Raw genomic sequence first — 16,914 nt, 5'->3', positions numbered from 1 at the left:
AAGGAGAATGGCGCCAGAAGTGGCCTGAGGTAAAGCTGGGTGAGTGGAAGGGGACCAGATAAGGCCAGGTGCCTCCCATTTAATTCTTACTTGCTTTCCCAATGACCCTATAACATAGACAGCATTCCCATTAGACAGATGAGCAAGCTTTAGGTACACCTGTTCAATAGGGCCTGCTCAAAAGCCATTATCCTACCCTTTTTCCTTGCCATCAGATCTTGCCTCCCACCCCGGAAACACAAAATGCCAAAATGCACTCTTCCAGCCTCCCTTGTGCCCAGGATCTGGACGGGTGGCTCAATCCTGGCCAGTGGGAGCTGAGAAGTCTACGAGGGAGGACAGTTTTGAGACAGAATGTTCTCCTCCTTGATAAAGGAGGAAGGCATGCAAAGAGGGGCCTCATCCCTCCCACCCTTACTTCAGAGTTTATCACACAGGATGCAATGGTTGGTGTTGCTGCAGCCATCTTATAATCATGAGAAAAAAGCCAAGACAATCACAGCGGAGCTGCCTAAATATTAGCTAAAGAAGCCCCTGGCTGCCTAGGGACTTCTGGATATATGAGAAAAACAAACCTCTGATACGCCAACCACTTTTAACTGGGTGTTGAGTCACAGTCCAAAACATCTAAACCGATGATAGAAAATGAGCCTGAGAGAGGGTGAATCATGTCAAAATTATACAACTAAAAAAAAGAGGGGAAACCTGAATTTTGAACACATGCCTAATGATTCTAAATCCTATGCTCTTTTTCATTCGACCATATCCCTTAGACTTCAAATTGGGCAAACACTGCAAACCTTAAAGCTCCGGACAGAATTGAGAGATGATGAATAAAACCAATGCTAATGATAATCCTGGAAAGTAACAAGAATGTTTGAGGCTGCGGGGATGTGGCTTCGGCGAGGGGAAGAAGCCACCGTGGAGGCGGGGGGGCGGGGTTTGCAGAAAAGCCCACGTGTGGCCCAACCACAGAGAGGTCCTAGGAGTCTGGTTTTCTAACATATCTGGCCTGGCAAGGGCGAGGCAGCCAGAGAATTCAACCCTCACTCAGGAGTCTCAAAATATTTAGATCAGTGAAGAATATGCTGAAATTTCCACTTTGAAAATTCTATTTCCTCCTCCCAACGCAGAAAAAGGCCCCCGCTTTTCTACTCCAATGTAACAATAAAGATTCAGACAGGGAGTTTTGTCCTTGATAGTATCCAGAGTGTAGTCAGCTGCAGGTATTTCATGGGGAGGGGTGGGGGGGAGTATTTTTCTAAAATACTAATTTAAAGAACAAATCAACATCTATTATCTCCTTCATTATGTTTTAAATTGTACAACTATAAATCACCCTGCAGCGGGTTATTCAAGGGCAGAATTACCAGGCTTGGCTTTCCCGAAGGTTAGAAGAACGACACCATGTGCTTTTTCCAGCTATAATTTATAACTTTGCAACAGAACCAGCATCGCAGGCCCATCCATTAGCAGGGTAGCTGCGCATCTGTTAAAACTCAGCACAATGACTGGCTTTGCGCGGCCCCAGGAAACGTAACCCAATCGTTTCAGAAGTTCGACAAACCTGAGCCGTTGTTATTTTTTTTTTTAATGTAAGACGATTTGAAAACACGGTTCCCTAAAACATCTGCTAAGCTCTTGCTACCCTAACACATGATACTCTTTCTATCGTTACCTGCCATCGCAAACATCTGGTTGCACAAAACACGCTAAGAGGCACGTGAGGGGGCTCAGCTTCCAATTTACATACTGACAGCAAAAGGCTGGCGTGGACCTAGGAACTTGAGCTAAGACGTTGTTTACCAGCACTTCAAGCGTATGCGGGGGAGAAAACGGGGAGAGGGTGCATTTCATGAAGGTGCTTTCAAACATTTTAAAAGGAGACACAACCACAGGACTGGATCAATGTGGCAGAGGCGGTGGTATATTTGACAAAGAAAATGAACTTGGACAAGTAGCTGGCAGAGGGTCTGCCAGCTGATATTTCATTTTCTTGAACAAGTTGGCTAAGTTCCCTACGCGTTTTAACTGCAAAATAAGGGGAGTGATTCTAACGTCAAACTGCTGTAAGCAATAAATGAAGACATATATGCTGATACATAAAGCACCACAATGCCTGGCCTTACCTGCCAAGCTGCATCTTACTTGGGTGTATGGCAACCACAGCAAATAGACAGACCCACCTTTAAAAATCTCACAGATCACCAGATAATACAATATGCCTGATTTTGTGAAATAAGCCCCAGAGGGTAATACGTATGTATGAATACGTTACATACACTAACATACAATATACATTAGTGCATCAATATGCAAAATGTAATTTTAGAGTATTTAAATAAAAAGCAAGCTAGAGAGATGGGAAAATAAGCAAATGACACACATAAGATGGATGTCACTTCATAACTAGAAAGCTTCCAGCAAAGTTTAGTTTTTCCTTGAAGATGTTGCACAAGCAGCTAAGGAACCCTGCATCATTTTTAAAACAATACTTAAGACAATCCTATTCCCATTTTTATCTATTACTTTAATTTTATTATAAATTGGAGGGAAGAGGGAAAAACGCTTTTCCCTCCGAAACCCCCATATACCTGTCCTGACCTCTGTACCACAAGAGGAAGAAGTGTCAGAGACACGGCTCCACCAGTAGGGGTCACTGTGCTGAGAATTAATCCCTAAGAGTTTCTCATTAGTGATTATTATACTGCAGGCGGGCAAAATGGAAAAATTAATTAATTTCAAAGTGATAATGCATTTACAGCAACAATTAGAAATGTATAACTCTAAAAGGGCAACATTTAAAAGACAGATTACATTTAATAAAGTTGCACAAGAATATCCAATTGTAAAATTACTGATCTGCCACAATATTCCTTAAAGAGGCACTTAAAATAGCCTGACTCCACGAAGGGTGACCTAATTACGGTAACTAAAATCACCGCAGTCACAGCAAGTCACAGCAAATAAAAAAGGGACGTTTATATTAGAATACTGCTGTTTAATACCTCAGGGAGCCGGCTACAGTGGAGAAGGCAGGCAGGGCTCCCGGGCACAAGGCTGGCTGTGTTTCTAGTTTCCTTGACCTTGCGCAATGGAACGCACACTCCAGCAGCCCTCAGGTCAAAAGGAAAATGCTTTGTCTGAAGTGCAAGGCAGAAAGGGCAAAGATGAAGCACAAACAGAACACTAGCCATTGGGAGACAGGAACCCTGAATCTATGCTCAGGTTCTCCATGAGCATTTAGGATCTAACTCCTACCCGGGGTGGGAATGGGGATGCAACCACATGGCTTAGGTCCAAAAACATGTTTGCATTAAAATGGCAGAAGTGCACCCTTCATCCACAAAACAATGTCTTGTCGCGATGGAAGCAATGCCAAGCCCTGTATGGAAGGACAGAGCATGAGGCTGGATCTGTAGTTCAGTCTGTCCTACCAGTGAAACAGTAGATCCCAGGTCTATACTGGTACAGAGTTCTGTCCCACATGCAGAGTTCTACATTTTCGTCAAAGATAAGTGACTGGCCGTGAGTTTGACAAGTCCAGGGCTCCCGTTCCATCTCTTTACGAACCTCAGTCGTACGGAACTCTGGGGTCTAAGAAACCCCACCAAATACCTAAATGTATAAAGATATGACAGACCGTAAATCCATTACTGTCAATCCTCATGCCAACCTTTATCGCCATTTTGGTTACGAGGGAACAAGCTCAGAAGGGTCAAGTGTCTTGCCCAAGCTCTCCCAACTCCAAGGGTAAGAGCTGGGGCTTGACCATCAGGATCCTAAGCAAGAGAGTCAGTAGGTCCACTGTCCCAGGCAGCAGCCTTCTCACACTTGCCACCACCAGGAAGTCAAGTCAAATCCCTTTTCTAACACAGGCTAAGGGTTTACGTCCCCTGCCCTTTTATGGAACATTCCACCACTGCCAATACAACTTAACCAAATCTGGGGGGTCTTTTGGTGACGTCTCCACTTTTCTCCAAACCTTCTCAAGGGTTATCTGCTCATTTTCCCAAACCTCCCTCTCACCCAGGGCCACAGCCAGCAGGTCTGGTTTTATATGTTGCCCACGACTGCTCCCAGCGGGCACTTTCCCGCTGCGAGCACTGGGGACCAGGCTGGGGGGTGGTCGAAGCCTCTGTACACCGGCTGGTGAAGGAGGAGGAAAGAGCCACTGAGGCTGGGCATCGGGCACCGCTGAGACCAGATCCCGGTGTGGTGCACATTCAGTGGGGAGCGTCTCCTAACTTCCTGTGCTGCCCAGCTGTATGGTGACACTCCTGTCTCAGTTTCCAACTCCACGCTCTTGTCTTCCCGTTGGCTTGAGTCCCGACTATAGTTACCAGCCAAACAGCAATATTCTGTGATCCCAACGCAGTTGCCTGCCTGACATAATTTGCTGGCGCTTTCAGAAATCCTCATTACGTCCAAGGAGCAGACAATCCAGCCTGACTCGGCTAAACACGTTTATGTGCTGGGTTCATGTTAACTATTAGACAATGATCCCCTCCCCAAGAAACAACCATTCACTCCACCTTTTACTTTCCCAGAACTAGTCTTCTTCTTCCTTCCCACCTGCCCTTGTGCAGGGTTTTTAAGCCCTGTGGTCCCATCGCAGAGTAAGAGTGGCTACCATTTTCCATCAACAAGCCCTCATCCACTGGAGACCACACCCAATGGGGACATGGTTTCACCACCCGCCATCACAGTCCTTGTAGTCACAGCCCCGCGATGATTGGGCTGTTGGTCTTGAAGGTACAGGGCCAGCAGAAAATGAGAAAGGATGCTGTCCACTCCTCACCCCCTGCATAAACTTGAACAACTCATCCATGGTACTGTCAATGGCACTGACACCAGTCCAGGCCCATATTCTCCCTTATCATCTCTACTGAAGGACCTAACTTAAGACAACGAGCGGAAATCATGGTCAAAGATGTCCTCGTGGAGAACCTACTCTCACGCAATCATGGACAGCCTGCCGATGGGGAAGCTTCAGAATCCTGGGACACACACGCTTTCTCATTTTCCACCGGCCTTGGCTTTGGAGAACTGCTCTCCAGAGACTCTCCCACTTCTTCTTTTCTTTAAGTAGTCACCTCTTGGATTAAGTCTATTTGCTTTGCATAACAACCATCTGGTTGATGAAGATTAAAAAAGCACGCAATTACTTTCTCCTAGGCAGGTCAAAAGATTTTCCTTGCAGTTTTAAAAGCCATCCACAAACATGAAGCTCAATGAGGGTGGGTGGGAAGGGCTGCAGGAGAAGGCAGCAGACTGTATTCAGAGGCTATGGGATCATCTGCCCAGAACATCAGAGGTCAATGACTTGACTTTTGTTACTCCTAAAAGCCAAGGTGTTTCTGAGGATTACATGGTAGGTTTGCTTAACTGGAACACTGGTGTCCACTAAATAGGAAAACATTTTTTAAAGGCCTGTGTTTTAGAAAAGTACCATAAACCAAATATGTTGTATAAAAATGTGCATTCTTCATTCTAATGACTTCCTCCTCAAACTTCTTTCAGGGAAGAAGTTTCCAGATACAGTTGTTACAGGACCATCAAAAACAGAAAGAACTTCATACTTACCTTTGCGAACATGTCCAAATCTAACCACAGACGTGTGATTCACCCAAAAGGACTTACCTTTGGAGAAGTAAAGAATAAAGTGCACCTGTAGCCCAACAAAAGGATTCTCCAGGAAAGGTTTACACCCATGAAAAGAAGAATTTAGAACAATAGATACAGATTCTCCATGGAAAAAAAGGAATCACATCTGCTAATAATTCAAAAGGCATGAACCCATGTCATTCACCTACTAACACAAAACACAGTTTTGAAGGACTGTGCTTACTGAACCAAAAAAAATCACATCGAAAGCAAACAGATCATCTCCATGAAGACATTCAGCCACATATTAACACAATACTGAAAGAGCACATCTTCTCTCTGGCCCTCCAAGACACCTCTAGAGAAACAGATGCAATCTAAAGCCCACTGAAATGTGTCCAAGAGCCCTAATAAGCCTGATGCTGTGATGATCAAAACCAGACTCATCCTCACAAGAGGTGAGAGGCGCAGAAAGCACGTGTGCCTGGGTTTCTCTAGGACCCTTTCCGTAAAGGCGCACTGGAGGTGTCTGCGGCGGCAGTTCACTTACCATGGACTTGGTGAAGGGTCTGGCCAAGGTGAAGAGCAGCGTGTACACCCACCAGCCTCGATGCAGGGAGGAGTACATCATGTTCCCGGGGTGCACCGCGTTCGACGTGACCCCACGCGGGGACAGGCGGCGGTGGAGTTCGCTGGAGAAGAGGATGTTACAGAGTTTGGACCGGTTGTAAGCCAGCATGGCCCAGTAGTCATTTTTCGATGGAGAAAGGCGGCTAAAGTCTAGTTTTCCAGAGGAATCATTAATATCTGTAAATCTTAAACAAACAAACAAACAAAAAAGATATGAAACGGCCAGTCTCTGACTTCTTATATAGCGTTGTGTTTTTATTAGAAATCTGAGAAAAACTATGCAGAGATGATTGAAAACTCAATTGGGCAAACATCAAAACAAAGTCTCCTTAAAAATAGACAATGGGGATTTCACAATATAAACCATCGGGGTCCAAAGGCACACTTAATAAAGGCCCAAACTCATAAATGCAGCGGTCTTCACATGCTGAAGTCCCACTCCACCACCCCTGCCTCTAACATATATTTTTCAAAACCTTCAACAGGAAGTTCAAGGATAATTAAATTAAATGGAAAAACATCTTAAATAAAGGGCTGCTGCTTTTGGAAGCAGAAAGATATCGCATTCCTAACCTTTGACAGGGCTTCCCTGGGTTATTTTAGCCAATGCTTGTGTCCTGTATTATTTTTATTTGAGCATCCAAGTAAATATAGATGAGCCTTGCTGCCTCCAAGACTCTTTTGCAGATTAAAAATTAATGATTATAAAGGGGTTATAACCTTGGTGAGGTGCCACCAATAGTCTTCAACGTTTAAAAGATAAACGTAAACAAAGCCAAAAGAAGTTCTGGCAGAGTCGAACGTTTTTAAGTATATCCATGCCATGGACACACACAAATCAAAGCAAGTAGTTGATGTTTTATAATTGGGTCTGACGGAGTCGTTAAACACCAGCTGTTTGTTTCTTTCCTTTCTTTCTTTCTTTTCTTTTTTTTAAATAACAAAGTAGTGACTTCCCTAAAAAGCAAAAAAAAAAAAAAAAAAGATCATAACAGAAAGGATTTTCTAGACGACAGTCTCATCTTCATTAAGGACCCCTTGGAGTCTGCTTCATTAACTCTGGGCATTTGCCCCGAGTAATAAGGGAGCACAACAAGGGCACTGGAGACAACCGCTGTGGAAAAGGAAAGCAAAAGGTAAAACGAAAATGATGGAATCATCTGGTTGTTCCTTAAAGGAGCAGTTCAGATGGAGCTATGACCAAGAAGAGAATCCCAGGGGCAGACGGAATTCATGTCTTAATGGAAATTAAATACCCCTTCTCCAGGACTCAGTCAGTGACATCCCATTTCCGGTGTTAAATCACCTTGCCGAGCTGAAGTCATCAACAAAGATCATGGCCAGAGACGCTGGCGTGGATAAGGCAGTGAGACTCCGAAAGGAATCACCGCTGCCTGTTTCCAAGTCCCCAGACCACAGGAAGAGCCCAGACTTCCGAGCTTAATCCTCTGAGGCAGTGAAACTTAGCGGGAAATTTGAAAATTTATGGGAGCCTTTTTCTGGTTGTCATAACGACTGCCGGCGGGGCCGCGGACGGGAGATGTCCTGCCACGCACTCGGAGCCTTGCTCAAGGAAGATGGCCCCACTGGACATTCAGGCACATGAAAGCCTGTGTGTAATTATCTGAGCCTAGAGCCGAGCTGTGCTTTACACAGATGCACAGTTGTAACAGCCGCTGAATTTCCAGGAGCAGCATGCCACAACCATGTAAATGAGGAATGAGCGCGCTTTGGAATTTTATGGGATTGGGTGGCGGGGAGGTGAGGCTTGACCTGAGGCTGGTGGCATTTGAGGCTGCAATGGCGCACACCAGTTAACAATCCACGTGTGCGAGGATCCCAATGGAGGGCTGGGCTCTCTGATAACTTACCTTCCCTGAAGTCCCGCCCAAGCACTGACACGTTGGAACACATGCTCTTTTGCTTCACATTCACTTTTTTCCTTACATTACAGGTAAGCTAGCGCACTGAATTATAACATATGTATGCAGGGAAGTTATATTATCCATATTTCTTAATTTTATTTCAAAACAGTAATAAGGTGTTACAGAAGAGTTGTCACCAAAAAAAATAAGGACTCTTGAGTTGAGGATGCAATGATCTAAGGTATGGCCCAGAAGTTCTACCTGCTCTGAGTAGAAAAGAGCATCCAGGACTTAGACAACATCTAACAGGTACGGGACGAAGGTAGCATCCTTCCCTCACTCTTCGTTCCGCTTTCATCGGCTTTCTTGGTATCCTTTGTTTAACCCAATCCAGCTCAGGTGTCACTTCTTCCAGGAAGCTCTCCCTAACTCACTCTTCCACTGCTTGCTGTCACAGTGATTTCTAGGGTGGCAGTGAGGGACAGACTGAAAGAAGCCATGCAGGGTAGATGGAAATTAAGTATACACTTTCCAGGACCTGGCCCATGCTATTCCTGTTGTTCAAGGACCTGCCACCCTGCAACGTTAGCAACAAAGCAAATCAGGTCACCTTTGTACCTTGTGCCTCTGTCCTTACCATACAGACTGCAAGTCATTTGTTCATTTGCTTCCAACCCTAGACTGTGAGTTCTCGGGAGGTGAGCTCCTTGAATGTTGCCTATGACACACAGTAGGGCCTAAATACGGGATTAGAGAACTGAAGTTCGATCGCGGGTTTGGAATTCCAAACTAAGAGCCAAGTTTCCTTTATTACAAAAAGCTTTGTTTTGAGCTTTGCTCAAAAGGAAAATTTTCCCATTCTGTTCAGAGGCTTTATGTCCTTCATGAACACCTGCATGCAGCACTTTCTAATGTTTAGAAGGATTTCCCTGCTTTGGCTTTTAAGGACAATGCAGAAGTATCTCATGCCCTGGGGAACACTGGGTAGACTCAACCGCTAAGAGAAGGTATTCATTCCTAGTCCCCAACCTAGAAACAAGGCGAAAACAACAACAAAATGCACCGTGATGAGAAATGAGATGGAACCAGGTTGAAAGCAGGTTTCGAGATGGAGAAACAGCTACTAAACAGGAGGCCCGCCCTCTGCAAACAGCCCTCCCCCATAAGTGGACCCCTGAGTTCCTGACCTGCTGAGCTCCTGAGCGGCACACTCATTTTTAAGGCCTGATTAGCTGGTATTGACAGTCCTCCAGGGAGGAGAGCGGGTGGGCGAGCTTTCCGATTCCTCTGAGCTGGGGCCCGCTTCCTGAAAAATGACCGCGTTCACCTCTCACAGCTCAAGAGGCAGCAAAACAAATCTACAAAAGCTGCCTACCCTGTTTTCAAGTTGAAAAATTGACAAAGCTAAACAATAACGTCTTAATAGAGTTATCCTCCTACCAGGACACTCGAATGTTAGCATTTGCTCTCTGGACGTTAACATCTGCTGTTTGAGAGGACCTCTATCTTGTATTTCTCTATATACTGCTCCTTTATTTTTTTCTTTTAAACTGAGGATTTTTAAATAACCCAACTAAAATAATTAGGCTGGATTCTATGTAGACAAAAGCTCGTATGTTCAAAGAATAGGACTGAATTTGCATCAGAGGCTGCGTGTGTGTGTGTGTGTGTGTGTGTGTGTGTGCGCCAACTTGGCACTCAACACAGCTGCAGCCATTTACAGCCCTTCAGCCAGCACTCCACTCTTTTCATTCCATTTTAATTGTTATCTGAAAAATTTTTTCACAGCAAGGAAGTTCTCATTTTCATATGATGGATTTCAATTCACTTGCTCCGGTTCCAGATAAGTAACTAAAATACAGGGAAGACTCGGGGAGGCTAATAAATATTTTGCCTTGGGGCAGTCTGCTATAATATTTTCTGCAAACATCGGACTTCATTTTTCCCCTAACAGGGGGTCCTGACTCCAACGAAGAGATTCCGCCAAGGTTTATGGAGGTAATTAGATATCAACCCTTCCGTTTTACAACATGGTTTAGGGCTCTGGGTCCTTGAGCAGCAAGTGAGTGCTCTCCCAGGACTGCCCGCCCAGTATTCACACGGGCTCTGGGGTGCAACACAAGTGTAATACACAAACCAGCTTGGGAGAATTAACATTTTGTACAAACACCCTTTAATGCGGGCAAGAGGTCATCGGGAAGTAGCAAACCAGTGCCCGTCGCCAGACAGGAGCGGGCCTGATAACACACACTTCGGGAAGACCTGGTCTGGAAACTACAATGGATCGAATTCAAGAGACCAGGGCCCTGCCTTCCGATCCATCTTTTAAATGAAATCAAGATTCAGATCTCCAAGGTAAGTGCGAATTACACTGCAGTTAAGGAGACAACAAAGACGTCCCATGAAATACTTATTTGAGATCCAGATTTAAAAAGGGAAGGAAGCAGCTGACAATTCCACAGAATCTCCCATTAAATACCAGCTCATTTAAACGTATCCCGTGGTGCCCTCCACATCTGGCAAACGACTGGGGCTGGCAGATTTATTTCCGGAGCTCTCTCCCCATCGCCCCCGCAGTAGCCTCCCTCACGCCTGAACAAGGCCACTCCACTTTCAGGAACCCGGTGTGATTTGCAAAGATAAGGATGTCCCGATTTTGTTACCACCTAATTACGAGATGTTTCATGTCTTTTAACGCAGGGGAGGATTATTACCGGCATTTTCCTTTCATTTCGGCCGTCATAAATTTCAAATGGTAAAAGTAAATCTATCTGCAGTGTGTCATTTCAACCATAAGCCCCTGTGTTTGGGAGTGATAAAGGGTTCAGACTAACCCTTGGCTGGTCTCTCTCTTCCAAGTCCCAGGGGTTACATTTTATGGAAGCATGATTTAAAAAAATAAGCTTCATTCTGGGTCACTAAAACATTTCAGGACTTAAGACGAAGAAGAGGGAGAAAAAAAACAGGCCCTTGCACATTATTTTTCTCCAGCTACTTTGGTAGGAGTGAAAGCTCCCAACCACACCAGGAAAATCTCCCTAACATGTATTAAATCTAGCCTCACCCGGCAAGTCCTTTATCTTCTCAGGGTACTTCTCTTTAGACAAAGTTGTTTATCCAGCTCTAGAAACAAAACATGCTGAAAATACGAGGAAATTTTCAACTGTCGTCTTCGTCGATTGAATATTCTCCTAATGGTAACAGAAAAGCAGCGCCATCTGATGTTTTAATTGAAATTTTGACCAAAAGAGTCGTGGCCAGATTTCTAATATGTTCTAACTACAGTACTTCCCTTTCTACAATTACACAGCTAGTGTCTGCATTGAATTCCCTAATTTCTCATTATAAAACAACTGGATTTCATCTTGCAGTTTTTAATTGCATTGTTTCTCCTGCTAGAATAACTGCACATTCTTCTTCGTGAGATGGTGAAGTTGGTGAATGACAAATCAATACAGGTCAGGAATTCAGATTTAATCAATTATTATTCCATCTCAAAGCAAAATCAATGAGGGACCTGAAGTATAGTTATAAAAACTATCTACCTTGCTGTCGACACTACCCCCAAATAATCACCCACCATCACGGGCACACACACACAAAAAGACCTCGATAAATTCAGTAAGCCAGGTTGAGTACACACTTTCTGGAGCAGGACTAATGAAAATTATTTGCAAAAAGAGAGGCTGGGGGGACCATCAGCTGGTGTGAGGAAGCTGGTCACGTGAACAGAACGTCCAATTCTAACCCACCTATGGGACTCCGAGGAAACCACGACGACCCGGGCAGGGGCTGAGCGGCACAAGACGTCCTGGAGGAGCTGGACGAGGTAGAAGTGGCCCAGATGGTTCACCTGGAAGGTGGTCTCCAGGCCATCTTTCGTGAGGCTCCAGGGGAGAGCGAACACGGCTGCATTGCACACAAGCACGTGAAGTGACCTGAAAGAAAACATCCCACGTTGTACAGACAGAAACGCTCTAAAACCAAGGAGGATCCATGCTCCCCCCGGAATAACCAATTCTTCACTATCTTCAGGACTACAGACAGCTGGAAATGGGATGCCCTAGAAGGTCGCATCTGAGACCATTCTGCTCAGGAAGGGCTTGGATTCTAAGTGAGCAATTGTGCTGAGTTGCTGGGGACGAGGGGGTTCCTGGGATGCGGGACTTTCAGTGCCAAAACCGGGACCATGCTGGGCAAACTGGGATGAGTTGGTCACCCAGGTTGGAACACAGGTTCTACCGCCTAGTTGAATCTGTGCTTCCTTAGCTCATTCAGTTCTCAGCTTCGTTATCTATAAAATCGAAACAGCCCTTAAAGTAAGACATAAGGAATAAAGGAGAAAGTGTGCTGTGAAAAAGCCAACACCAGAACCAGCACTTACTAGGTATTAAGTAAAACATATCAAGGTGGAAATGCTCTGTCTAAAGAGATAGGCACAAACTGTTTGGATACATTCCTTTTAGAAGTCAAGTTAAATCTACATTTTAGAAGTCAGCTTGGGGAGAGTTAAGTGGAGGTCTGTTATATTTTCTCTTTGTTTGCACATATTTAATTTCATAATAAAAAATTTAAAAATAAAAGCCTTTCATGTGAATCAAAATCCTAAATCCTAATCAAGAAATTGTATTTGGAAGAAATCATCCTAAGGTACTAAGAGAGAGAACTGTATAAAGAAATATATTCAAGGCTATCCACAGTGTTTGTAATTGCAACATAACAGCAACACATTAGAAGTAAATTAAATGTACAACTGGGGAATCATTAAATGAATTGGAATATATGCATATGATAGAATACTATGCAGCCATTAAAATAACAAATCTATTGACTCTGTAAAGCATTCATGTTTAAAAACAATATATAATATTGTATGATCACACACACACACACACATACACACACAATGCTAATGAAACATAGACAAAAATGTTAACAGTCATTGTCTCTAGGGGTGGATGGAACCCAAAGTGTCTTAAATTGTTTTCTTTCTGAGTTTATTCGTATTTATTTTTTCCATAATTAACATGTGCTGTCTTTATAATAAGAAAAAAATGCCATAAATAAATGCTTTGTAGGAAGAAAAAAAAGCGTTTCGGGGATTTAGTTAACACATGAAACGAAAGAAAAAGACACAGGGTACAGTTTTACAGGACCACTGCTTTAAGAGATAAAAGTTCAGTGTTTTGTCCCAGATTCAAGCAAATCACCAGATCCTCTGAGTTTCTGATTCTTGCTTGTAAAATAAGGGGCTGGAAACCGATGGTGTTCAGATTCCACACCAATGGCATGGAATATGTGATATAGGAAACGAAATATTTCCTATCTTTCATTTGAAAAAACTTAGTGTTCTTTTCATAGAGACTTCTCATAGACCTATTACTATTGCAACAATCTGATTTTGTTCCATCCTTATGGAAAACTGTAGGTGAAGAATCTTGAGTTTTTAGAAAACAAATACTGGTGTGCAATAAAGAAAAGCCTATCTAAAAACTAAAATAATCTGTTATCTAAATAAAGTTTAAAAAAAGGCAAAAATTTGCAATCCTATAAAGAATCCATATTTTCACTATGTAAACAGTGTTTACAAATCAACAAGAAAAACATATTCTTAGTCTAACAGAAATACTGACAATGATATTTTTTAAATTCATAAAACTTGATTATAAAATAACCAGCACAAGAGGTAATGTGTTCAACTCCACCAGTAGCAAAAGTTAAAATGAGATATTTTCTGCCTATTAAATTAGCAAGTTATTTATATTATCACATGTTTATTACCTTGTATAAAGCTGGTAAGACTATATATTCCTACCCCATGGATAGTAAGTTGAAAACATTTATCGTGAGAATTAGAAATATCCACACATTCTTTCACCTGGTAATCCTGTTTCCAAGTAGTGGGTTACACAGGGGGCGGTGCAAAGGGCAGCAGCTCATACCTCCAGGGAGGAATAGTTTATCACTGATAATGTTCAGAACTGCCACTGCATGATGATTGGTTTTTTTTTAATAAATTGGTTTTTTAATAAATTCATTTATTTATTTATTTTTGGCTGCATTGGGTCATCGTTGCTGCACGCTGGCTCTCTCCAGTTGCGGCAAGTGGGGACCACCCCTCACTGCGATGCACAGGCCTCTCATTGCGGGGGCTTCTCCTGCCGCGGGGCACGGGCCCTAGGTGCGCAGGCCTCAGTAGCTGTGGCACGCGGGCTCAGTAGCTGTGGCTCGCAGCCTCCAGAGCACAGGCTCAGCACTTGTGGCTCACGGGCCCAGCTGCTCCACGGCATATGGGATCCTCCCAGAGCAGGGCTCGAACCCGTGCCTCCTGCATTGGCAGGCGGATTTTCAACCACTGCACCAGCAGGGAAGTCCTTATTATTGGTTTTGAATTTTCTACCAACAATGCTCCCCCATTTTGCCCGTGCCTGGGGCAGACTATCCCTACAGCCACCTGCTACCCCCTTGATATGCCACTGCTTCTGTGGGGGATTAAATGGTGAACCCAAAAAATTGGTCCACTAGGAACCTGTGAATGGGACCTTATTTGTTAAAGGCGTCTTTACAAATGTAATTAAGTTCAGGACCTTGAGAGGAGATCACGCTGGATTAAGGTAGAACTAAATCCAATTGACAAGTGTCCTTACAAAAGAAGAGAAGGGCAGAAGACACACAGAGAAGGCACTGTGAAGGCAGAGGCAGAGGCAGAGCCTGGAGAGGTGCATCTACAAACTAAGGGCTGTCAAAGAGTGCCCGCCTGCACCAGAAGCTAGTGAAGGGCGCCGAATGGACCCCTCCTCAGAAGGCACCAACCCTGCAGACGCCTTGATTTCAGACTTTTGGCCTCCAGAACTGTGACAGACTGAATTTCTGTCGTTGTAAGCCACCAAATATGTGGTAATTTGTTATAGCAGTCCTAGCAAACTGATACAGTTTCCAACATTCATTCCCACAGAAATCCTCAAAATTTACATAAAAGCTTATGCATAAGAATGAGTAATAATGATATATAAATGAGGTAGAATTATAAAATTGTATATGAACTAGAAGCAACTTAAAATCCAACAGAAGATAAGATAAATCAGCAAGGATTAAGTCAGAGGTTCCCCAATTTCTCAAATCAATTGAAAAAGGAGGAAATTAAGTGTTATGTGTGCGATTCATATCCCTTCCCAGCCACCACCGCCCCCCCCATGAAAAAGACTTTTATACGTACAGTCAGCAAGACAGGAAATACAGAAAAATGTTAGCTCTGGATGTGCAGGATATCACTAGGTTGCTTAGTTCTTTTTTTTTTTTTTTTTACTGTTTTTGTTATTTTCCAAATTTTCTATGTAAGCATGGATTTCTTAAAAAATTACTCAGATGTAATTCACAAAGCATACAATTTACGCTTTTGAAAGTGTGCACTTCGCTGGTTTTTAATATGTTCACAATTATACAAGCATCATCACATTTTAATTTTACAACATTTTCATATCCCCCAAAACAAGCCCTGTATCCATTAATAGTCACTAACCACTCCCATCCGCCAGACACCATTAATCCGCTTTCTATTTTCTAGATCTGCCTATTCTGGATATGTCATATAAATGGAATCACACAACATGTGGTCTTCTCGTGAACAACTTTTCTCACTACACGTAACGTTTCCAAGGTTCATCCATGTTGCAGCACGTATCAGTACTTTGTTGCTTTCTGTGGCCAAAAGCTATTCCACTGCATGGATACGTCACATTTCATTTAACCATTTGCCAGCTGATGGACATTTCGTCTTTTTCCCACTTTTCGGCTATTAGAAATATTGCTGCTATGAATAGTCACTTACAAGTTATTATGGAGACATATGTTTTGATTTCTCTTGAGTATACGAGGAGAAGTGGAATTGCTGGGTCATATGGTTAATTCTATGCTTAACGTTTTGAGGGGCTGCCAGACGGTTTTCCAAAGTGTGGCTGTACCATGTTACATTTCTACCAGCAATGTATTATGATCCCAATTTCTCCACATTCTTGCCAGTATTTGTCATTAAATCTGTCTTGGGTTGTTTGTTTGTCTGTTTAATTGTATCCACCTTAGTGAGTATGAAGTGGCGCCTCATTGTGATTTTGATGTGCATTTCCCTAATGACTAATGATGTTGAGCATTAGTATTTATTGGCAATTTATGTATTTATTGGCAATTTGTATCTTTTCTTTGGAGAAACATCTACTGTCTGTTCAGATGCTGAGCCAATTTTTAAGTGAGGTAATTATCTTTTTATTATTGAATTATAAAAGTTCTTTATATATTTTGGATACAAGTCTGTTGTCAGATATACAATTTGCACCATCTCCCTCATTCTATAGATTGTCTTTTCACTTTCCTGATGGTAACATTTGCAACACAAAAGTGTTAAATTGTGATGAACTATAATTTATATATATATATATTTTTTTTTCCTTTGTCACTTGTGCTTGTATCTAAGAAAGCACTATCTAACCCAACATCGCAAAGATATATTCCTATCTTGCTTCTAAGTGGTTTATAGTTTTAGCTCTTACATTTAGGTCTAGGATCTATCTTGAGCTAATTCCTATGTATGGCGAACACAAGACATCTAAGTTCATTCTTTGGCATGTGGACATCCAATTGTTTTAGCATCATTTGTTGAAAAGACTGTTCTTTCCCCCAGTGAACTGTCTTGGCATTCTTGCTGAAAATCAACTGACCACCTGTAAGAGTTTATTTTTGGACTGTCGATTCTATTCTATTATCTACATGACTATGCTTATGCTATGACCACACAGTCTTCATTACTGAAGCTTTATAG

General features: G+C 42.9%; 1 protein-coding gene across 3 annotated transcripts in view; it reads right to left on the bottom strand.

Annotated features, from left to right (window-relative positions):
• The window catches only part of WWOX (WW domain containing oxidoreductase), a 977,376-nt gene that overhangs the window by 684,474 nt on the left and 275,988 nt on the right, over positions 1-16,914 (bottom strand). For all 3 annotated transcript variants that reach the window (XM_060130089.1, XM_060130090.1, XM_060130091.1), the window contains exons 7-8: positions 11,855-12,040; positions 6,158-6,422 (exon numbers count right to left, since the gene is read on the bottom strand). In XM_060130089.1, the coding sequence (XP_059986072.1) occupies positions 6,158-6,422; positions 11,855-12,040 (451 nt within the window). The remainder of the gene's footprint in view (positions 1-6,157; positions 6,423-11,854; positions 12,041-16,914) is intronic.

This window comes from Lagenorhynchus albirostris, chromosome 19, assembly GCF_949774975.1.
Source record: "Lagenorhynchus albirostris chromosome 19, mLagAlb1.1, whole genome shotgun sequence".
In the NCBI taxonomy this organism is placed as follows: Eukaryota; Metazoa; Chordata; class Mammalia; order Artiodactyla; family Delphinidae; genus Lagenorhynchus; species Lagenorhynchus albirostris.
This window is presented reverse-complemented; position numbering and strand designations above follow the sequence as displayed.